This window comes from Abrus precatorius, unplaced genomic scaffold, assembly GCF_003935025.1.
Source record: "Abrus precatorius isolate BTA unplaced genomic scaffold, Abrus_2018 Scaffold6, whole genome shotgun sequence".
NCBI classification, from domain to species: Eukaryota; Viridiplantae; Streptophyta; class Magnoliopsida; order Fabales; family Fabaceae; genus Abrus; species Abrus precatorius.
Window position 1 is genome coordinate 4,283,759 of NW_020874406.1, and position 24,670 is coordinate 4,308,428.

A 24,670-nucleotide genomic window follows, 5' to 3' on the forward strand; every position below is an offset into this window, starting at 1 on the left:
GGGTTGACTTGAGCCAAATGAGATAAGTGATTCCATTTCTAACTGAGTTGCAAATGAAAGAGTTGAAGTTCTCTTCCTAGGGACAGTGACCTCAAGACTCATTGATCAGCTGCACCATTCAGGAGAAGAGTGAATAAAACATGAGTGATTCCTCTTCTGTTGAATGATGCAGTTTATTAGAGAAGATCCGAGTCTACACATAGTGTGCAACTGTGCATCAAATTAGTTAGATTATTATCTTCAGTTATTTTGTTGCAATTTTGCAAAGCAGCCAATTGGTGGTCATATATTGAACACTAATCCAAAACTTTGGTACGGCACAGGTCCCAATTTTTTAAATTTCAATCAGCGTCATTCACCACTTGCCATATCAAATTATATAAAGGTAAGATATCTTAGTTCTCTGTAAATTCAATATTATAGTAATGTTAACCAAAGTCCATTAGTCAACAATTGATCCTTAAACCCCAACCACAAAAAATTATTAATAATATTTGAGAGTTTCGACTTCTACTTCGACTTAAGAATGGGTGCACAATCCGACATTTTTGTTTAATTTTTTTATTAAAATATATCAGTGACAACGATGACTGAGGAAGCAACAATTGCTTGTATCTTACATATAGGAATCACCAATTAAGCAACAGTTCATCTTAACTTCAATAAGAACATACTTAGCTTACGACTGTGTTAAGCTGTCTTTACTTGGATTTCACCAACAGGGGAAGAAGTGTTAATTTTCTATTTGATATTTTTTTTATATTACCTCTGACTTAGCTGTTCATTCTGCTTGCTGCGGATGCTTCAGGAGTTGCTCTTTGAGAGTATAGTTGCTTTTCCTGTGCTCTTTCTTCTTTCACACGTAACATAAAACGAAAATAAAAACCTCTACAAGTATAAATCTAGACACAAGATAACTTATTTTAAAAGTCAATTGACCCTAATATTTCTATGTTCAACTCTTTCTGCTACACTTGCTTTTTGAAACAGCACATTCAAACTGACTTCAAATAGAGTTTATGAAGCTCATGTTAATCCACAAGGAGTAAAACAATAATGTTATACTCACCACTAACATGTTGAAACTCATGATATATTAATTTGTCAACAATTTTAGACTTTGGAACATATGAAACCTTTTTATTTTTCTTAGAATTGGAAGTGTACGAATAGTAGCTAATCCATACATTAAGATGTACTTATTGGTATTGTCACAATTGTGACCGGGGCATTTAGGCCATCGCAGTCTATAAATTCTAAGGCTCAGTACAGATTAACCTTTAAACTTTATTATTAAGATTTCTACAAAGTAAGAACGTTAAAATCTATTAAGTGTACAAGTGTTAAACTAAAATTAAATGAGGAACCTTTTAAAAAATGCAAAAAATGCACATTAATTTTAATTATTATAAAAAGGTTTAATTTTCTTTTCTTATGAATACTCGTTAAGAAACTTACTCAAACTTGCTATAAAACTAAACCAAATAATAATGGGAGCTCGATACCGATCTTCTACACAATAAACTTGAACGATCCGAACCAGAAAATTGAAAATTTAAAAAGAAAAAGAATTGCTCGACCCCCGCGTAAACGTTAATTAGTGATGAATTGATTGGGTAATTTGCAATAAAATCACAGAAAAACCGTTGGCGGCTTCAGCTTGATAAATGTATTTAGGGAACGCAAGCTTTCGTGGAAAGTCTCAGTTGTGTAAATTTGGCTCCTCCACATTCCTTGCTGTACAGAACCAGCCCTTTCTACAGTGCTCGATTGACTTGTTGGCATAGTATTTATCATATTTCCATTCTCTTACCACTATTATCCGCACTTCACCATGCCCACGGGTGTTGGGAGTTAGTGACACCTGACACCCTTAATCAGCAAATGCAACTAATGCTTTTCTTCGAGACCTACCACCCCCCACAACAGCAACATTTGGGGGTAGTCTTTCACATTTAAATCCTCCTAGTAAAGTTTTTTTCTCTGTATGAAAAGGACATTACCTAGACACCGTCTTATCCTACTCCAATGATGTCGGTTATTAATGTATGGAAAAATATGAGATCAGCATGCCCTTCTTTCCAGCGGGACAAAGATACAGATTCTGAACATTGAATTCGTAATCATGTAGCATTTAATCTACAGTAGATTCATCGTAGTCTATCAAAAATTTGGACGACAAACTTGCACCTGAACAATAAGCCATCCAAACAACAACTGGTTAATAGAACACATGAATTCCTCCACCTGACCTTCCACATCAGAACATCCAAAACCGTATTTGTTACTGCTACATCTTGTCTATTTGGCATTGATTTATCAGGACAAAGAAATTGCACGACCTATGGATATGTAACTCAGGAAAAATAAATAAATAAATATGCAATTAATGCTTACTTAGCAGCACCTACATCTGTCTTATTTGAAGGGCTTCTACAATGTTGGGCTCCCATTTGCAACACCAGCACTATTATCAACCATGGTAACATCCTCCACGCTGTTTTCAGGAGCCATATCTCCAGCCACATGGTTATCAGCAGTTGTAGCTCCCTTACTTTCATGCGGATCCGCTGCTTGTTCAGGCATATCAGTGTCCTTAGTCTGCTGCCCACTTTGCACCTCTTCTGTATTTTCTGAAGGTTCTGAATGACTAAAATAAGGCCCATTTTGCTGAAACTGATGTCTCATCTTTTCCTGGAAACAAAATAAATATATAAAATTGTTATAAAAAGAACCAAGAAAAAAATAGAACTGATTAAAAGTAGAGTGCAACGGCAGAGCATAGAAACCCTGATGGGACAAGGTAAAGACTAAAGAAAGAAGCAGACAAAAAACGAAGGAAATACTAATCATTACCCTAAATTTTATTCAAAAAGGTAATAATACACTCACCCCCCTGATTTTCATGCATTCCAATGTGATTTTTAATAAAAACTAACTAAATACTGATTCCTTCACCAGTTCCTTAGCAAGACCCAAAAATAAAAGGCATAATGTACTAGTTTAAGAAAAACTTACACAAAACTAAAGTTCAAGCAGATGTATTAAAAGAAACTAGGTAAAGAATACTATATGACATAAGATGTAGCAACAAATATCTGTCAGTACTATTTCTGACATCACGTTTTAACCAAATGGAGCATAAACCACCAAAATTAATAGCATGTACAGTTTTACACTTCTCCCAAAACCATTATAATAAATAGTAAAGAAAATTGCCCGGCTGCTTGGACAACCCTAACAAACATCAAAATTTAATAGATGTAGGATAAAGCAAAACTTGGATGTTGGCTTTAGACAGAAAATTTCATAAGATTTGGACACCGCAAACAGAAATAGTATTTTGCAGGTATTTACTCATACTCCAAACCCAAACCTGTCAAGCGGGTGTTTATCTTACCCATTATTGTGGTATTTTTAGTGGATACCTGATGAGTATAGGACCCGTTATCAGTCCTATTCTTTCCTTGGTGAGTAAATATTGCCCTGTATCAAGGTTAAATTCTACAAACAGACACTTCTCCTGATTGAGGTGTTGGAATACATTTTGTCAACTCGACAATTGATCAGACACTTTCATATGCGTGGATACTTCAAGGACACAAGTATAGTAAAAAATTGCAATATTTTATTTAACATCCATGTCCAATATCCATGCTTCATAGGTAACTATACATAGTTGAAACTGAATTTACATAATCAATATGCTAAATAAAAATATAAAGTTTTAATTATTATGTTAATTTTTCCTATCCTCCCCCATTGAAGTATGGAAATATAGACATGATGCCTGAGCACATGGTTTATTCATGCGGCTTTCCTCATGCAATTTCTTATCCTCCAATTTTGTATTCCACCCTTTGCTTATGATTTTTTCCCACATAAAATTGAATTTATGTGAGAGAAAAACAAAAAGTACAAGGGGAAGGATAAGAAATCCTGTAAAAGGTCTATTTTAAAAAAAAGGAAAAGAAATCCTCTCAGGTGACCTTTATGTTCCTGAGTCTGTTTCTTTGTTTCCTTCTCTTCCTCTGATTTATGCATCGCTGTTCTCTCTATTTCTCTATATTGTTTGAGTTTCTCTCTATTTCTTTGTTTAGAGTCTCTTTTCACTCCTCTGTTGAGTATCACATTCAATTCCTCTATTTTCTGAGTCTCTATTCCTCTATTATGTTCTCTGAGTCTCTGTTCTGTCCTCAGCAGTGTTGTCAAATGGCCGTTATGGCGGCGCCACGGCGGTATGGCGTGGCGGAAATGACGGACGCTGTTACGAAGATAGCGTGGCGTGGCGGAATGACGTGGCGGCGCCATGGCGGCCGTTACGAGCATGGCGGTAACGGCCGGCCATGGCGGAAATCGTGATAAATGGTGTTTTTTTTAAAAAAAATTGGATTTTCTGCACTTTTGGGCCAGATCCAACCCGACCCAACCCGACCCAGCTCAGAATCCAACTGCCTAAATCCAGGTTTTTTCTCTCTCTTCTCCTTACGATCTCACTCTCCCTCTCTTTGCAATCGCACTCTCTACGATCTCACTCTCCACTCTGCTCATCTCTTTGAGCTCCCTCCATCTCTCTCTCTCTCTCTGCGACCACTTCTCTCTCTCTCTCTGCGACTGCTTTCTCTGAGATCTCGTTGCTGAGATCTCATTTTCTTGGGCTCTTTGTGTTTCTGTTTGGGTGCATTTCGGTCTATATTTTCGGCGACTGCAGCTGCATCTCCGGCGACTGCACCATCTCCGGTGACTCCAACCTCCATTTCCGGCGACTGCACTTCCATCTCCAGCGACTCCATTTTTCTGGTAGCTATTTTTTTTAATTTTTCCTCTCAGTTTTTTCTTTATTTCCCCCATTTAAATTTTACCCTTTCCATCTTTCAATTTTTACCTCTCCCACATTTCTATTTTTCTCTGATTTTCCTTAAAAAAAAATTCTATTTATTTCAGCTACTCTTAACATGGCTCAACATGAGTCTTCATCAAATTGTTCAAGAACTTCTAATCGTTCTGACCCGGGATGGAAATATGCTCATTCGGTGAAAGATGGAGATACAAACAACATTGTATGTAATTTTTGTGGAAAAGTTATGAGTGCGGGAATCACTAGAGTGAAACAACATTTAATTGGAAAGAAGGGTAACGTGAAAGCTTGTCCCAAGTGTCCGGAAGAAGTTAGAAAAGAGATTGAAACATATCAAAAGGAAAAAAAGAATCAAAATAATTTTGAGATGCCAAATGTGAGAAGCTTTGAAGGTATAAGCTATGATGTAAGTGAGGATGAAGAGGATACCCAAACCCGTAGCGTTGCCATTGGAAATCAGAAAGGGCCAATGGACTTGTTTTGTAGAAAGCCTGAAAGTGCAATTGAGAAAAGAAAAAAGAAAAAATTGAGACAAACAAATATAAGAGAACGATGTGACAAAGAAGCCAAGGCAAGGGTCCATCAATACATAGCTCGATTTTGGAGCTGGCCTTTCCTTTAACCTCATTAAAATGAAGAGCTTTCAAGAAATGCTTACAGCTGTTGGTGCTTTCGGTCCAAATTTACCAGCTCCAAGTTATCATGATATTCGAGTTCCACTTCTAAAGAAAGAGCTAGAATATACCGATTCCCTCATGAAAGATCATAAAGAGCAATGGAGCAAACATGGCTGTTCCATAATGTCAGATGCATGGACCGATCGAAAGCAAAGATGCTTGATTAATTTTTTGGTCAACTCTCCTGCTGGTACTATGTTTGTGAGGTCTATTGATGGATCTAATTTTGTGAAGACCGGTGAAAAATTATTTGAGATGCTTGATGCTCTTGTGAAAGAGATTGGAGAAGATAAAGTTGTGCAAGTGATAACGGATAATGGAAGCAATTATGTCTTGGCTGGTAAGATGTTAGAAGCGAAAAGACCACATCTTTATTGGACTCCTTGTGCAGCTCATTGCATAGATATTATGCTTGAAGATATTGGAAAGCTTCCTTTGATAAAGAAGACAATTCAAAGGGGAATTTCGGTTGTTGGCTTTATCTACAGTCATTCAAGTACCTTGAGTTTGTTGAGAAATTTTACAAACAAGAGGGAATTGGTAAGACATGCAGTTACTCGATTTGCAACTTCTTTTCTATCATTAGAAAGACTTCACCAAGAAAAAGCAAATCTTAGAAAGATGTTTACTTCTGAGGAATGGTGTAAAAACAAGTTATCAAAGGAAGCTAAAGGGAAGCAAGCAACAAAAATTCTATTAAATCCTGTATTTTGGAATAATGTGGTGTATACTTTGAAAATCATGGCTCCTCTTGTCCGGGTGTTACGTTTGGTTGATGGAGAAAGAAGACCAGCTATGGGGTATATTTATGAAGCAATGGAGAAAAGTAAAGAAGCTATCATGAAGTCATTCAAAAATAATGAAAGTAAATACAAAGATGTGTTTGCAATCATTGATAACAGATAGACTTGTCAGCTTCACCGTCCATTACATGCAGCTGGTCACATTTTAAACCCGGAATTTTACTATGACAACCCTCAAATTGAATTTGATTTGGAAGTTACAAATGGGTTGTATGATTGTATCAAGAGGTTAGTGCCAAGTCGGGATGTGCAACAAAGTATACTACTTGAATTACCAATTTACAAGAGCGGTGGTGGTCTCTTTGGGTCCGACTTTGCAAAATCACAAAGAAAAAGCATTGCTCCCGGTAATTCATCAAATTCTTCAATATTTTAATTTTAAGGTTATACTTCATCTTCAGAGTTATAATTTGTCTTTCATTTTATAGCTCAATGGTGGAGAATGTATGGACATTCAGCTCCACATTTGCAGCAACTAGCTATCAAAATTTTGAGCTTGACATGTAGTGCATCCGGATGTGAACGCAACTGGAGTATTTTTGAGCAAGTAATTTTTTATCTCTCGAGCCTACTATTTTCTTTTATAAATTAGAGAGAAACTGATTAATATTCTTATAATTAAACTCACGTTGCAGATTCATTCAAAGAAGAGAAATAGGCTTGATCACAAAAAATTACATGACTTGGTTTATGTGAAATACAACCACCAACTCAAAGAACGTTACAATCTTAAAGATGTAATTGATCCAATTACACTCAATGATATTGATGAGTGTAATGAGTGGTTGGTTGGAGAAATGGATGATGATGCTCTAGATGAGGATGCTGGAAATGACTTAGTTTTTTATGATGACAACACTTTAAATTGGGCAACTGTTTATGAAGCTTCTGGAATTGGAGAGCCTACAACATATACTAGGCGTCATTCTAAGAAAAGAAAGAATCCATCAAGTGGTATCACTATCAAAGCTGCAAAAGTTTCCAAGATTAAGGCATGTTCAACAACAAAAGGAAAAGAGAAAATGGTTCTTGAAGATGATGATGAAGAATTAGAAGATGAAGAAATGTCGGAAGAAACAGAAGATGAATTAGAATTTAATCTTCCACAATCTGAAGGAGAAGAAGAGGAGGGATATGCCTTGGTGGATGAGAAAGAGGATGATTATGTTGGAGTTGAAGAAGAAGACTAAATTGATAATCTTTATTTTTATTGTTAACTTGACATTTGATAATTACATATTTTGTATTTAATTATACTTTAGATTGAAGGTTATGTTACATATATTTTTAGTTAATTATTTTCTATTATTTTCTGTGACCTATAGTATTTTTTTATATATTTTATTACATCCGCCATAAATCTGCCATAACCCGCCATGGCGGCTGCCATAACTTTATGGCATTTTTTTGAGTTTCCGCCATGAACCGCCATCCGCCATTAATAACATTGGTCCTCAGTGATCTCTGTTCAGTGGTTGGCCCTTCTTAGTTATATTCTGCAGTGCTTTTTCTATATATTCTTTATTTTAATCACCATGGTTCCACCATAGTTAGTAATAACATCCGTTGGGTATGTCCTAAGTCCCTGTACTGATTTTGATTATTAGCTTTCATGGCTTTTATAGAAGAGGTAAAAACAATGCGTATAACTGTGTTTAAGGAGATTCCACGGCATAGCACTTGATTAGAGACATCTAGCCTCTAGTTGGTCCAACCATAAGCCACATAAAAAATATGTTTCCCAAATATGTTGAGGCATATAGGGCAGTTTTGCTCCGTTAATTCTGTTTTTCCTTTTTTTTGTGTTCTACTCTTATATTGAGGTGAATTCCTTATCCCCCCACCATTTTGGAACTTTTCTGTCCTAATTAATATCTTCTTATATTAAAAAAAGGTAGAAAAAAAATAAGAGTAACTGAAGATAAATAGAGAAAAATCTTGTATCATGAGATGTGAGACATACCTCATACAGCCCATCTATGATACTCCTCATCTCCTCAACGCCACTGACAAGATGTACATGATGTCTAGGTCCAGGATCTCCAACATCTCGTTCAGTATATGATGTAATCTCACTAACATTAAGGGCAAGACGATCAGGTCTCTTAAGAAGAAGCTGAAATGTTGGTTGCAACTCGTAGCATTGTTCAAAAAGGGAACGACGGCAAAAGACATATAAACCAAGCCGAGCACGTGACATGGCAACCACCAATCTTCTTACATCACGTAAATGACCAACAAATCGGGTACGCACAAGAGAGAGCAATATAAAATCATTTTGCTGACCTTGAAACTTATCCACTGTAGTAACCTGAGAGCAGTCATTTACAGAAAACAAAGATTTCTTGATTGAGACCACAACTTCAAAAAATGTACAGTTCTATCAGAAATACCTATTTGGCTCTAGTGTTCAAAACCTCATACAAAAAAAAAAAGCATTGATGCATAATATTGCTAATATGTTAGTAGTAGTACTAGTAATGTGCAAATCTCAGTCCTCTACCTTGAAAGATGCTTAAATTACACTACTATCAACTTTCTTCAAAAGATGAAATGAAGATTATAGGTAAAAGTTTGAAAGCTGATAATATCGAGTCTAAAACTTCATTCCATCTTCTAAAGTCAAAAACTAGAGTGTTCAAAATTAGTAGGTGACATTGCAAGTTGTAGAGAAAGGAAACATCTCAGTGAGAGCCTTGTCCACTATCGCTCACAACGACTAAAAGATTTGTTTATTAAAAGGGACTACATTGTAGCACATCTCATTTCTTAAGAGGTAAATATCTCTCAGAAGAATAATTTATACCCAAATTATAAGAATAAGAATAAAATCATTAGAAATCAAGAACCCAAAATTGCACCACCTTCATCACAGAAATCATTTAAAAATTTAGTCTAAAATATAAATAGAAGGTACACAATGAGAAGCATACCTTGCTTGGAGGACCAATGAAGTCATATGGAACGCATCTCCTATTTATAACATCACGGATGAGAAGTTTCTGACCATTGTAAGTAGTCAAAATTGATATCTTATTTGCAGGATACCCTAACAGACGCATGTATATATAGACACTGACAACATATTCTGCCTCTCCCTCATTTTGGTAAAACCAAGGAGATGGAGTTGTCTCCCCTTTACCAAGGTAATCTGGAACATCCACTAACTGATAATCATAAGCAAATCCAGCATTTGCCCTACTGAATATGACTTCCTCCTTCACATAAGGAAGGTCTCCCAAATCTCTGTATCGCCAATTGTAAAGTTTAGCTATACTAGGCCTGGCTCTTCCCTGAGCATTTAGCTCAATGTAAGGAATGCCCAAGCGGACAAACCTGGTAAATAAACTCTGATCCATGTGGCTGTACTTCTGAAAAGCCATATTCTTCACAACTGGAGGCAACTGGTGATGATCACCAATCAGGATGCATCGTTTAAGCCGTGCATGACCATCCTCCTGCCGCTGGAGCAACATTGGAATAAAAGTCTCAATCTCTAAAATTTGTGCGCTTTCTTCCATTAACAAGTTGTCATACTTAAAACCTAACTGAAGGAAATCTTTCCTCTTTAGAGCTGCATGAGTGCAAGTCATCGCCACAATCTTAGCCTGCTTGGTCATTAAGTAGTTAGCCCTATCAGCTGTTGACTTAAGTAATTCAAATGCCCGGCACTCTTCAAGTTCTTGAAACATAGTCTTAAGATGACGAAAGCACCCCATAGCAGCCCGCATGTCTTTCTCAAAAGACTCTCCTGTAAATATAGGATGTGGTGTATCAGAGAAGAACTCTTTGAAGGGAAAACGATCTCGAACAAATGTTGGCTTTTCTTTATTCTCAGCACAAGCAGCAAGAAATTGTTCCCAGCGTGAATAAATGTGAAGCAACCAAAAGTATCCTGCAGTTTCACATGTGTAACCCACATCCTCTGGCAATTGAAGAGATCTTGCCAGCCTCTCCACTTCACTCAGCAATTCTAACCGTCTCACAAGCATTGCATTAACACGACCTTGCCGACTAAAATCAAGATCAGTTGCTAGCTCTTGTTCTCCTTGACCAAGTCGAAGAAGATAACGTGCAGGTACATCTCTCTAAAACAAAAAGAATTAAAATGAAATGCATAAACTTCTGTGTTGAAGAAATGAATAACATGCAAGAATTTATAAATAGAGTTACTAAGCTCAGAGTTAGATAGACCCCTCAATGGACTAGCATAGGTTAATCCCAACAAGAAAAACAATAGTAAATGCTGGGTTCATCTTCACAAAAACTAAAAAACCTGTTGAAACCAAATACTAGTGTGGTGCATTACATAACCTTTTCAACCCACAGAAAGATCAAGAACAATTGTTTGTATGTTAAACACAACAGTTGGAAATTTTTCTTATGATATAACAATCATGATATCACGAAAATTATCAGAGGTGCATGAATTCAATTCAACAGTAATAACCAAAAACCACCCTATGTACACAGTTATTGATTAGCATAATACATCTGAATGAAAACAACAGTTCTTTTGCTGCCAACACTGACATATCCAAGATTAATGAAAACAACACTAATGATGTAGCTTAAGAATATCTTGAACTGCAGGGAAGGGAAAATATGGAACTAGGTTTGGTAGATATGAGGGATAAAGGGATGTGAGGAAAGATAGAAATCTGATTTGATCAGAAGTTTTATCTCAAGTTAACAAGCAACTTCAGAAGATATATTCTGAAAATACTTCAATCTGTCTCAACACATCATCTCTCTCACCATCAGAGAGTCTACTCAAATTTCTCTGCCAAAATTTGAGAATAGAGGGGGAGAAATATAATCACATAAAAAATTAACATATTAGAGGAGGAGAAATAAAATATCTTACCTGCATTATCTTCTCAAACAGGTCATTTAGTGCTTGATTTGAATGAGTAATTATTAAGGTTCTCTGAGAAGGACAATTATGATAAAGAACATTCAGAATTTGTACAGCTGTATCAGTCTTCCCCGTACCAGGTGGCCCCACAACCATAGTTAGACCAGGCTGAATGCCAGAGATAATTGCTTCAACCTGCTTAAACAGAACATTCCAAATTATTATTAATTTTGATTCAGTATTTAATATATTTATAGAGATGGAGAATAGAAGAAAGAGGAAAAAGTACACATAAACGAAGCATATGAGGCAGACTTTTATCACATGCAGTTAAACTGCAGCAGCAGTTAGAGAGAAAAGAAGAAAGGCGCCACAAAAATGTGCGAACCAGGTTCTCTCTTTCTCTCACCAACTGCACCTACTGACAGAAAGTACAAAGAAAACAGCAAGACAACTTTTAAAAAGCATGGTCTCCTTATTCTTGCCAAATTCATGACAAACTGCAAAAATTGCACATTGCCACAAAATCATGGTCTCCTTATTCTTGCCAAAAATTTTAAAAAGCATCATGAAAACTGATCATTTTCACATTACTAACAATACTTGAGGGAAATAGGATGTGAGTTGTGATGCAAACTACACCATATACTTAATATAATGGATATAATGGCTCAAGAAATACAAGAATTGTATTTGTACATTTCAGGTGCATCAGTTTAGGCAGAACCATGTGGATTTAGTCAAATACCCAAGATTCAATAACTGTGAGGGGAGAGGGCGGACTGAGAAAGATATCATGGAAAAACAATTATGCATAAAAAGTGACAGTATATGATTGAACTCAAGCTGAGTGCACCTGTGTGGGTGTAAATCTAACTGAATTTTGTTTAGGCTGATCTTGAGGATAAGGGCCAGGATCTGGAGGAGTATATGTCTCAATAATTAGTGTTTCTTTCTGATGATTACCATCAGCCATATTAACACCATTTGTTGCACCAGCAGTAGACACTGCACGTCCAGTAAGAGCACCACTGCTTGTTTTGAGTGTTCGGGGAAGCTTGATCTTGAAAGGAGCCCTTGGATTCAAGTTTTCTGTGCCATCAGGATTAACAAAAGACACCTGAAAGATACATCAAGTAAGAGGAAAATTGCATTAATATCTTAATTTCATACAAGAATTCCCAATGGAAGACATCAATCACATCCATGCAACAATAATTTCTCTGAATTTGAAAATGAAATACTAACCTCATAATCTGCAAAACTTTCTGTCAAGTGATCAGCATCAACAAAAGTATCTTTGAAATCAACTGTTTCCAATAAATCAGGCATATTAGTCCACTGCGCTGCCGAAGGATCCCCATAACCAAGAAAAACATTTTCCAACCACTTGGGAACAATACAGTATTCATTCATTAAATCCCTTATGGATTCTAAGATGGCTTTAAAATTGTTTTCTTTTGGCTTCCTCCTCATCAACATATTAAATGTACCATAAATATCTTCTGCCCCTTTCTCAGCAATGTTATTGACATCCATGTGGTATTGTGCAGTATCCAAAGCCACAGTTACTGTTCTCAGCTCTCCCTTTGGTGGCTTCCACTCATCACGTTTAATCCTTCCAGAAAAATCATTCATGAGGGTTCCTTCCTCATCATGAATCTCAATAACTTCACATCCTCGTACATATTGAAGGCCAAGCTTTTGTGGTACACTAGCTTTATCTTCTTCTTCTGCACTAAGAGGCTCGAATGATGGACGAATAGATAGTAAAAATAATACATCATGTTCTTTGAGTGCATCCCATTCTGATCTAATCTGTGCTCTATAGCTGGAAATGCTATAAGTAACTTTTGCAGTGACAGATGACGGTTTGACTTCTCCAATGTTGGGTTGTTTAACTTCAGTGATTTTGAATTCTTTGATTGGCACACCCATTCTTGACCAACCACGAAAAGCAGTATCTCCTTCATTATTAATATATGCAAGAAGATGTGGAACAGCTTCCTGAATGTCCTCACGTATCTCATATGTTGATTCAAGTCGAAAGAGATTAAAATTCCGAAGAAGATAATCATGAAGTGTTAAGAACTGTAAGTTCAGCTTTGGCAATGCTAAACAACCTTCCCCAGAGTAATTTATGCTAGGTACAACACTTTCATCCCACATTATCTGCTCATTTGGGTATAGGGGAAGAGCATTAATAGCTTCTTTTTGAGATAGCTGCTTCTCAAAATAGGACACCATTACTTCAATAAGAAAATCAACCCTCTCTGACCAGGGATCTTCTTTAGAGACCAGTTTGAGCTGAATAATAAAATAATGTCAAAAGCAGAAGTTTGTGGTATTGAAAATCAGCACAGCTCATGCTTTGCAAGCATTATTATACTATTTCTGAAACTAATCAACATAACTAGTACATAAAGATATGTAAGCGCCATTGGTAAAATTCAAAAAAGCTACCCCCACTAACATATATTGTAAATAAAATAAAAGATCACTTCCCACTTCTAATATCATAATCCTAAGGAAAGTAAGCCTGTACACATTTAGAAAGGAGGGTTAAGAAAGCTCTTAAATTGAGGAAGATTGAAGAACTCAATTATCTGGATAAGTACATAAATGACAACAAAATTGAAAATTTAAGATTTTATGATTAATCTTCAGAATTTGATTCATTGCAAATTTCCAAGAATACATGTACTTTGAATGAAACCATTATAATTAGCAATAATGATAAAGACATAGCAACTGACAATTCTAACTCTCAACATTCACGTGATACATACAGGAAATAATTTAAGATCCAAAATCAAGATTATTAAAAAAAGTCAAAAGTCGCATCAATTAATTACATACCTTACAGCAAACCAAGTCCCTTAACTCCTCCGGAGAAAGAACAGACAATTTCTTGGATAGATTAGCACGCTTGTGAATTGAACCAATGTTAGTCAATGCAAGTTCCCGCAGCTACAACCAGAAAAAAAAAAAAAAAAATACTCTCATACCAACAAAAATGAAATTAAGAGAACAGAGGAAGTAATATGGATTATAGGAGGATTTACAGTAGATTTTCTTTACTCAGAATAAATTACATCTAAACATACCTTTCCCATCTTTTTAAAAGCAAGTAGTTGGAATGACTGCAATCGGCTGTAATGAGATTCAAGAACCTCATGATCTGTTAACTGGATGCCAGTATGATCGTTAATCTCAAACCCTTCATAGAATTGTAATAAATCAACCAACTGGGCAAAAAGTTTCCCCTTTTCATGCCTATAGAGTGCACTTAAATGGCATTTGGCAACTACGGCTACATCAGCCACCAGAGGCCTCAAATACCTACAATACAAATCAGAAGCAAAGTAAATGGATATATTTGAGAACCAGAAAATAATTATTCTGTAAGATTACGCAACAAAAATGGCATTGTCTGAAAGAATCCCATCTTCCTTCATATATTTAAGAATTGAATCCATTTTCAGTTCAATTATAATTGGCAGGATACAGGAAAAAAGTAACTTGGTTAATCATTCACAACCACACCTTATCCCTCTAGGTGAGGTCGACTACACGGATCTATAAAAGTAGAAATATATAATATCAAACAAAACAACATAATCCTTAAATGAGAAAGACTACAGATAGTCATGACAACATACCTCCTCGTTGGCAGTTGACTCAAGAGGTCAATTAGAAATTCCATAAACCTCTCACAATACAAAACACAAGCATCATTAACTAGCCCCAAACCAGTAGCATCAATAAGTTCATCGTCCTCACCAGATAATTGTTTCTGGGGAAATACCTGTGAATCCAGTATCTAAAAAGAAAAGAAAGACAATAAAGGAAATTCAGCTTACAACTTTCAAGTAAAAATATAGTCATGGTGGAAATATTATAGGTTGTAGTATAGATTCAAACTTCTTAACAAATTACAACCTCCAGAAATTCTTCTATGAGGTTTCTCACAAACATTACTTCAGGTGTATTTGAGGGATCTAAATGAGATCCTCCTTTCACAGGTTCCTTTTTTATCATCCTTTTCCATTTCTTGATCAAACCCGGACTAAGACAAAGCTCCAACTACATAGGAGAAGACCAATGACCCAAAATGCATTTAGTATGCAATCAATAATATTTTAACAATAATCACAAAAAATAAGAGCAACAAAGGTAATATTTTGATCACAACAAAAATAGATCTTTCTCATTCAATCTTACCTGAAAACGACCATAAGACAAACTGTACCATGATTTCAAACTTGCCAATCTCAAGACTGTCCTGCTAACAACTTCATCTTCCAAACTCTGCAATTTAAAATATTAGCTTAGCTACATTTAACAGTGATCTATGGGCCTATTTGGTTCACTGGAATCATCAACAGTGAGAATGGGAAAGGAGGTAGAAATGTGGAATTGAATAAAATGTCCGTTCTCAAAGTCCTGTTAGCTATGTTAAATAATGGAATGACAATTCTATTCATTTCTACGCTAAACTTTCCTTGTCAATTCTCTATGAGACACAAACTAACAATCATTAACCACAAGCCATATTATAAATACACCTGTTTTGAGATGGGACGATGTCAGTATAATACATGTTCAGAGATAGGAATGGATGACTTTAGAATTTGTAAATTATTTTCTTCCTTTGGGGCATTGTCTTCCAAGATGACAGTTTTTGCTAAAATTAAAAATTAGAAACAACACCCCCTATTCGTCTCAAGGTTTAGGAGCTCTAGCATAATAAAAAAAATAAAACAGAAAATTTGCGGAAAGCATAAAGATTATCAGATTATGTGAAGTAGTACTAGTTCTACAATAATCTAAAGCTTTTCTTTGTGACGAGATAAATTTATGGGCCAATCATGTAAAACACACATGATTAAAGCCAACAATTATTATGACTTGAGGAAAGGTACAAAGTGACCAGCGTACCTGAAAAGCATTTATCATGAAAACTAGGTAATTCGTCTTTTCTGCAATACTTAGTTCTCGTCCCTACATTAAAAATTAGAACATAAGATTCAGCCAAATGTCACAATATATATAGGATTCCGATGCAAGTGTGCGTTAAATGCCATGCCACCATCCCAATTCATCAGATAGATGAAAAGAGGAGGAAACGAACACTTGAAAGTTCAATTTAACAGTAAAATGACAACTAGATGCAGAAGAAATGAAACCTAGCAATGGGTAATGAATGAAAATGAAACCATGTCATCTAGAGAGATGCTAAGTAAAATCAATCTCTCTCTCTCTCTCTCTCCCTCCCTCCCCCAAACCAATAGCAATAAGGATATAGAAATTAGAAGAGGGGAGAGGTAAAGACCTCCTTTAAGCGAAGAACTCTCTCAAGAAAGCCTTTGAAAGCATCTTTCCGTTCATGGAAGCAAGTCCAAGCGGCAACATTCTCTCGGAACTGCAAGGCACACACGATGACATGAGTGAAATTTATAGCGGAATGAATAAATGAACATAAGAAGAGAAGAGAGAAGAGAAATGAGACCTTCTCGTTGACCATGAGGATAATGGACATAACATGCTCGAAGGTGGCAGCGAGAGGATCGAAATGAGGCCAGAGATAATTCTCCAGATACTGGCTAACCTCAAGGATCATCACGCGCTGCAAGGGAACGGGTTTCGAACCTTCTTTAACCAACAGTTCAGTTTCATAGATTTTGCGAACCAGCTCAGGCTCCAAGTCCTTATTTTTCCTCTCCCTCGCCGCATCACCGCCTTTCAGCCAATTCTCCTCTGCAATCTTCGTAAGCCGGTCACGCTGAATCTCTGATAGAGTGATGGTGCTGGGAACACCACCACCGCCACCAGTTGTCTTTGGAGCAGCCGCTTTCGACTCCGCTGCCACCGGGTACTCAGCCACCCTGTGACGCCGGAAATCATATTTCCCCGTGCCGTAGACCTTCGTCATCGGGGACAATCTAGGGTTCTGGGCTTATGAATTTAGGGTTTTTGCTTTGTGGGTTAAACCCTCCTCAACTCAAATATGGTTTTCTTTCCTCTCTTGAAACGTATGGTAAATTTGTAGTGCCTGGACAAGCGAGATTTTGGTCTCTCTCGTGCAGGTCATGTACACATACACTGCAACATCATACACTTCACTGCAATTTCATTAGATGGTGATGCAATTTTTTAAATTTTCACTTCAATTGCATATGCCCCCGTTAACAGTGAGGTTAGCTTACTAACTTCGCTTTAAGTTAATTTAAAGTTAAAATCTATTGTAACATAACTGAAATGGTGTAATATCTCATTTTCACGTGAAATAATGTTAATTTTATATTAATAAATAATAAAATTAATAATTTAATTTAAAAAATTTAATATTCTTTATTTTTTAAAATAATAAAAAAAATATAATTTTTTTAAAAAAATTTACAAATATTGTAATAAAAATCTAACTTAAAATATATATATATATATATATAAACTAAGAATATTTAATATTTTCTTGTATTTATTTTAAAATTTAAAATACATATTATCATTGTTAAATAATGTTTAAATTTTATTTAAATAAAAGAAATTAATGTTGTAAATATCATTTTTATCAAAATTTTGATATCTATCATTATAAATGTTTTTTTAATTACATTATCAATTAAAAATTAAAATATATATACTTTTTAAATTAATTAAATTATATATAATTTATTAATACTAATTTTTAAATCAAAGTATTTGTAAAAGTATTTTTAAACATTATAGTTAGTATTGTATGATATGATATTAATGGTGTGATTCGATTCTTTAGCCCAGGGATATGAATCATATTGCAGAATCGATTTAATACTTGAATAGTTGCTTGAATCACTTGAATTGTATGTATCAGGATTAAATTGCGAATCTATATGGCAGCATATGATTTCTTTGTAAACTGGGTCGCACAAGAAGCGAGTCAGATTGGCATGACCTGATTTATTAACAACCCTAAAAAAAAGTTTAACTTTTTTTTGCAAAAATATTGATTTCTCCCTAATATTGCTTTTGCCGATCGGCTCACTTTATTATTGAAAGAAAACCTTGTTTTCTCATTCCTGCGCTTTCATCTTCTCCACATATATTATTTATGCTATTTCCTATTACATTATTGTCTCTTAGTGCATTATTGTGATTATTCTCTCAACTTCCCACTTTGTATTCAATATTTCTAGTGGTCCCCCTTCCTTTCTATTTTTAATTTGGCTTCTCCTTTCTTTTTTCTTATTGTTTAAGGAGACAAATGGGTCCTACCAAAAAAACAAAGGAAAGTAATATCATATGAAAACACTTTGAAAGCGTACCTCACACACTCTATTAGTGAAATACAAATATTATTCTCATACTTGTTGGGGTGGAGTTGCAAGGATGAAACATCATCTAACTGGAACAAGGGCAAATGTAAGTGTCTGTACAAGTGTTCCAGATGAGGTATAGAAGAAATTCATCAAACTATTGGAGAGAAAGAAAAGAAAAAAAGTGAAAATAGCTTAGAATTTTTTAGGAAGCTTGAGACCCAAGATGTAAGTAGTCATTAAAAAGGAAGTATAGATTCTTTTGTCAATAAAGAAAATGGAGGGACATCTAAAACTTTAAAGCAAACAACAATTAATACAATGTTCAAAGATAGTGATGTTGTCATTCAAGAAATTTGCAAATGCATTTATACTAATGCCTTACCATGTAATTTGGTTAGAAGTCCTCATTTTATTCAAATGGTAAAAGCTATTGGAGAATTTGGCAAGGGTTTAAAACCTCCTACTTATCATGAAGTGAGAGTCTCTTTTTTGAAAAAAGTAATTAATAGTATCTATCAAAATTTGGAGAAATACAAAAGTAAATAGGAGAAATATGCAATGGTTGGATATATGGGAAAGGAAGGTCACTAACTAATTTTCTTGTTAATAGTCCTAGTAGGACTGTTTTTCTAAAATCTATTCATACTAGTGATGTAATTAAGGATGCCAAGCAAATGTTTGAATTATTGGACAACATGGTAGATGAAATTGGGAAAGAAAATGCAATGCAAGTTGTAATAATTGGGGCTTCTAATATTGTGGCAACAAGAAAAATGTTAGAAGAAAAGATAACTAAATTATTTTGGTCACCTTGTGCAGCTCATTGCCTTGATTTAGTTCTAAAGGATATTGGAGAGCTTCCAATTTTCTAAGCTACTATAACAGATGCAAAGAAAATCACAACTTACATATATAAGCATATATGGGTCCCTTAATTTGTACAGAAAGCATTCCAAGAGAAGGGAGTTAGTTAGACCAGTCGTAACAAGGTTTGCAATTGCTTATCTCAGATTAAATTGTATTATGCAACAAAAGAATGATCTTATATCTATGTTTGCTTCAAAAGATTTTACTTCTAGTTCTTATGCTAATAGAGTTGAGGCTAAGTGAGTGATGAGCATATTGAGTGATGATAAATTTTGGAAATTTATCAAATATTGTCTAAAGTGTGTAATTCCACTTGTGAAAGTACTTGGACTTGTAGGTGGTGATTCAAAACTAGTCATCCCATATATTTATGAAGCAATGGATAGAGCTAAAGAGTAAATTGCTAAAAATTTCCAAAAGAAAAAGTCAAGCCATAAGAAAGTATGGAAGATCATTAATACTAGGTGGAACTTACAAATACATAGACCTCTCTATACAATTGCATATCATCTCAATTGTAGGTAAGTAAGTAGACATTCTTAATATCTTAAAATTCATATAGTTGGCTATTCATCCTAACTCTTTTTTATTGTTTAGTTAGGTTTCATTATGACAAGAGCTTTAATCGAGATAGTGAGATTTTTTATGATTTATATAAAGTCATTGAAAGAATGGTTTCAGATAAATGGATAATTTTTAATCGATCAACAACATGAGAAGTTTAAATCAAATGAGAAGTTTAAATCAACAAAAGGATTGTTTGGAATGAATATGGCAATAGACACTAGAGACAAGAAGCAATCCGATAAATCTTCAATCTTCATACTTTGCTAACTTTACAAATAATTATAAACCAATAAGTAACATGACATACTTTGCTAATTGTTTATACATTTTTTGTTTTGAATTTTGATAGCTCTTTGGTGAGAGAATTATGGTTGAAAAGGTAAAGAGTTGCAAAAGATAGCCATGAGAATTTTGAGTCTTACATATAATGCAACAAAATGTGAAAGGAATTGGAGTACATCTGATTAAGTGCATATTAAAAGAAAAAACTGCTTGGAACAACAAAGACTAAATACACTTGTGTTTGTTAAAAATATAACCTACAATTAGAGATGAGACAAAGGTGTAGAGAAGAAAAAGGAGAGACTTATGATCCCATATGCTTATCTAATATTGAATGAGATAATGAATGTATTATTGAAAAAGATGATTCATGCTTACCAAATAATGCTTTATGAATGGATATACATGAGTGTTTTACTTTTGATGAGGGAGTTCCAAGCAAGAAAAGAAAGAGGTATTTGTGTAGATTTAGAATTAGAACTTGAACCAAAAAATACTAAAAAGTTAATTACTCAAATACATGTTGTCATGCTTGTTCCATTATTTTAGTTTTATAGGTCCAAGAAACTTAAATACCAAAGTTGATAAGAAGGAAAAATCTATAATAAAAGATGATGATGAAATTGAAAGCATTATTAGACATGAGATGGAAGAGGAAGAACTTTTGATTTTGGAAGATGAAGAGAATAAACTAAGTGATATGGATCTTGGGGATGATGAATGATCATACATTATCCATTTGAACTTTTGCTATAGTGATTCACTGTCATTTTTTGTTTATCTTTTTGAACAACTATATGTTGAATCTGAGCAGTCATTTTTTTTATAATGTGATTGAGTGTTATGCTTTGAATCTTAGTTTGCTTACAAGTGTATGTCACATTGTTAACTATATATCATTACCCTCAAAATGTTAATATATAAATGTTTCTTTATGTTACAATGCTCTTATATTTATGTTTTTTATGTTTCAAATTATTAATTTTGATATGATTCAAGATCAATAATTTATACTCTTATATTTACAATTTAATTCACAATTCAACAAATAGATCTTACGATTCACAATTTGAATCCCAATTTAACTATCTTATTTTTAAATAAAAACATTTTTAGAAATTATTTTTCCCCTCGTCATGCTAAATTTTTATTAAATATTTATTTTTTATAATTAATATTTGTGAATTAGTTCATTTACTTTAAAAAAAATTACATCTTAATATCTGAGTTTTGTTACATTTTTGTTCATTATATAAACTTTAACATAAAAGGTTTTCTCTTTTTGCATGCGTGGCTTTATATAGAATTTGTCTTGATGTTGACCCTTCCTCGTGCATCTCGTAGTTGCCCCTTTCCCTCCTCACTTCTCTCTCTCTCTCTCACAAGTGCATAGTTTTTATTTTAGTCTCCTTTTTTCTTATTCCACTAACCTACACATGTGCTTCTTTTAGCAAAGTCCAAAATGTTCTCAATAATGACTTTTGTACTTCCAATTGAATCTCATCTCTTTTAGTTTCTTTTTAACTATTTTAATTACTTTTTGAAATTAATCTAGTCTCAATCTAATGGCCATGGTAATGGTTTCATTAAAGTCATTGAATGAGAACTAATTCCATCATTAACAAAAATTTCTAATTATTAACTTAATCTCCTAATAATTACCTCGTTGAGAACATAGAATATACTTGTCCAGCCAAGATTAAGTCATAATTAACCTTATTTCTTAATTATAATTAGATGCACATGAGATCTAATGGGTAGGGATAGAAGTAGATTAGGCTATTCGATAGCGCTTATGGCCTACTCTTTTTAAAGCCTAACTTAGCTTGACCTATTTAAATAATAGACTTAATTTAAAATTTTTAAAAGGCTTAATTAATTGAATAGGTCTAACTTGAGCTTAAAAAAAGTTTATTATGCCTATTTAAAACTCATAAAATTTATAATAATATATTAATTATATAAAAATATAATATAATATTATCTTAAATAAATTAAATTTTAAAGTTAATAAAATCTTAAACTAAAAATTCTAATCATTTTTTATAGAGTTAAAGAGTGTCCTTACTACATACTCTTTAATAGAGAGTCATGTTTGCTTAAGTCTTTTGCATTACTGTTATTTGATTTATCTTGTACACATATAGCTAATTTGCATTGTCTTGATTACGTCGATCATTGGTTCGTCTCATCCATCATCTTCTTGCATACTATTTATATTATATGTAACTCTTTTTTATTTATTTTTTTATTTTTTTCCTTCTATTTTAAGGTTAACAGAATATTTTTTCTAATTGAAAGCAATAAAATAATTTCATCCCTCTGCTGCACTTACACTTGTGAATGATCAATCATAATTAAATTTAATTAATAATATATTTATAAAGAAGCTCAATAACCTATTGGAAGTCTTAAGACGAAATAGTCATTAAAAAGAATGATAAGTCAAAGCAAACTTAAAAAAAAAAAAAATAAGTTAGGCTTAATAAAAAGTCTATGACAAATAATAGGTAGGTCAGACTTAAACATCAAAATTATTAAATAGGTCAAGCTTATTTATGCAAAGTGTTGCCTATTTCTATCCTTACTAATGGGTCACATGACTTGTTGCAACAATTTTTAGCCCATTTGCCTATCTTTACATGTGATTTTTGCGCCTCTTTGAGGGGATTTTGGACAATTTTTCTTCTTGCTTTTTAAACTCCCTCTTTGCACGTCCAACAACCTCTATATATGGCCTATCTAACATAAAATTTCATATTTTCTTTCATTCATTTACTTGTCCAAAATGAGCCTTCATTCTAGGTACTTCTAGAAATATTTTGGTCATTTTGGTCAAATTTTATTATTTTATTTATTTTATATTTTTTGCTCTTCCAAGACCTTAAATAATTCTTATAAAACTATTTTAGATAGTCTAAGATTGTCAACAAATTTTTTTGGATATTTATTCCCTTTTGTATTACCTAATTCTCTACCAATTAGTCCTGTTTTGGTTAATTTCGTTGGTTTATTTTAAATTTTAAGTTCGTGTGTACTACTCATTTATAAACCATTAAGATTAATGTAATCTAATAATCATTTTTGAAGTGATAAAAATTTAGGGTGTTATATTGATTTCTAACAAAAAAATTTATAAAGACTTATCACAAAATATCTAATATTTATAGAGATCAAAAAACATAATTAAGTATTTTTATTTTTAAAAAAAGTCTCCCAAAAATAGGATACAATCCTTCTATAATTTTGGTTTGAGCTGCAGAACCTACCTCATAGATAATGGTTTATTCTTGAGTCGTATCCAGAAGGCATTATATCGCCATAGGACTACCTCTAACAAGGTAGTCTTATGGCGATATAATGCCCTTTTGACTCTTCTTCCTCCGCCTCCATCCAATTTTTCTCTCCCTTTTCTTTCTCTCCCTCTTCTAAGCAAAATCTTTTATTTTGTTTTAAAAAAATACATTATAGCTTGCAATTCACATTAAAACTACAAAGAATTCTATCCGCAATGCCATGAAATTGGTTATATAGATTGCGCTAATATGTTTTTTTAATTAGGACTTGCAACTAAAACCAGTCCAGCCTGGTTGGTTGAACTCGGTCCATCACTTCAAGAATGGGTAATGGCTACAAAACCCAACATTCGAGTGGGGGCATCATGCACGTCCTCTTCTCTTGGCAATGAGAACACAAAGAGGTCATTTAGTGAGTGTTTTTGCATGGTCAAAAGTGAGGTAAAGTGAGATTAAATTTAAATATTAATGACTAACATTAATTTTTTTTAAACGAATAGTCTCACGATTTTTTGGCAAGACTTAATTTTTTTAAAATAAATATCATTATTATACATGTGAGACTTATTTTTTTAAAGGTGTATGTTGTAGTACCCTAAAAAAAAATTTATGAGTATCGTACTCAAAAGTTTATACCAATAAAAAAAAAAGACACGACAACTTATGAAAAACATATTATTATAAATGATTTATTTAAAATTGTGTTATTTATATTATTTGCTATTTAGTCCTAGTGTGTATTCAAAATTTAAAATTTTTAATATAAGTCCAACTTGTACAACTCTTTTCTCATTGTCTTTTTGCTTGGTCGCTGCTCTGCTGTGTAAGCTCGCCTCGTCGCTGGTTTTGAAACAGGATTAGGCTTGTATGTGACAGAAGATATGTCCTTTCTAGCACGAGGAACCTTATAACACTTGGAAAAAAGCAGCTATGGATCTGGCATCAACAGCAAATCCTATTTGATTAGAGCACCGATTCCGACATCAGGAGTGAATTCAATAGGAGTTACAGTGGAGTCGAGAACTAGCAACTACTGTTGAAAGATAGGATTGTTAACTTGACTACCTCTTTTTTCCTCGCCCTAACGAATTTGAACTCTAAGGAAAACTTCCTTTCTAACTCTACTATGTAAGATCGCCTCGTAGCTGCTTTGCGTGACAC

The 24,670-nt window shown here is 33.9% G+C and overlaps 1 protein-coding gene across 3 annotated transcripts; it reads right to left on the minus strand.

The window, feature by feature from the left end:
* Positions 1 to 1,449: 1,449 nt before the first annotated feature.
* On the minus strand, positions 1,450 to 17,344 carry LOC113868777 (RNA helicase aquarius). Of its 3 annotated transcripts, XM_027504662.1 has the most exons (15): positions 16,709 to 17,344; positions 16,532 to 16,621; positions 16,138 to 16,200; positions 15,421 to 15,507; positions 15,139 to 15,282; positions 14,859 to 15,019; positions 14,304 to 14,538; positions 14,056 to 14,166; positions 12,445 to 13,503; positions 12,053 to 12,316; positions 11,206 to 11,391; positions 9,272 to 10,426; positions 8,302 to 8,649; positions 2,398 to 2,694; positions 1,498 to 2,077 (listed from the first exon to the last, which is right to left on the minus strand). In XM_027504662.1, the coding sequence occupies exons 1-14, from the start codon at positions 17,129 to 17,131 to the stop codon at positions 2,434 to 2,436; spliced, it is 4,587 nt and encodes a 1,528-aa protein (XP_027360463.1). In that variant the 5' UTR covers positions 17,132 to 17,344; the 3' UTR covers positions 1,498 to 2,077; positions 2,398 to 2,433. The 3 variants fall into 3 exon arrangements, with proteins under 3 accessions (XP_027360461.1, XP_027360460.1, XP_027360463.1); XM_027504660.1 differs by having other exon boundaries at positions 1,450 to 2,694; XM_027504659.1 differs by having other exon boundaries at positions 1,450 to 2,694; positions 16,532 to 17,344.
* Positions 17,345 to 24,670: the final 7,326 nt, after the last annotated feature.

Bases quoted from the DNA above. Each gene is read 5' to 3' on its own strand.
- LOC113868777 (XM_027504659.1), bottom strand. From the start codon at position 17,131: ATGACGAAGGTCTACGGCACGGGGAAATATGATTTCCGGCGTCACAGG. The intron at 15,020-15,138 runs GTTGTAATTTGT...TTTTCTTTTTAG, and splicing joins TCATAGAAGAATTTCTGGAG to ATACTGGATTCACAGGTATT. The intron at 2,695-8,301 runs GTATGTCTCACA...TTTTGTTTCCAG, and splicing joins TCATAGATGGGCTGTATGAG to GAAAAGATGAGACATCAGTT.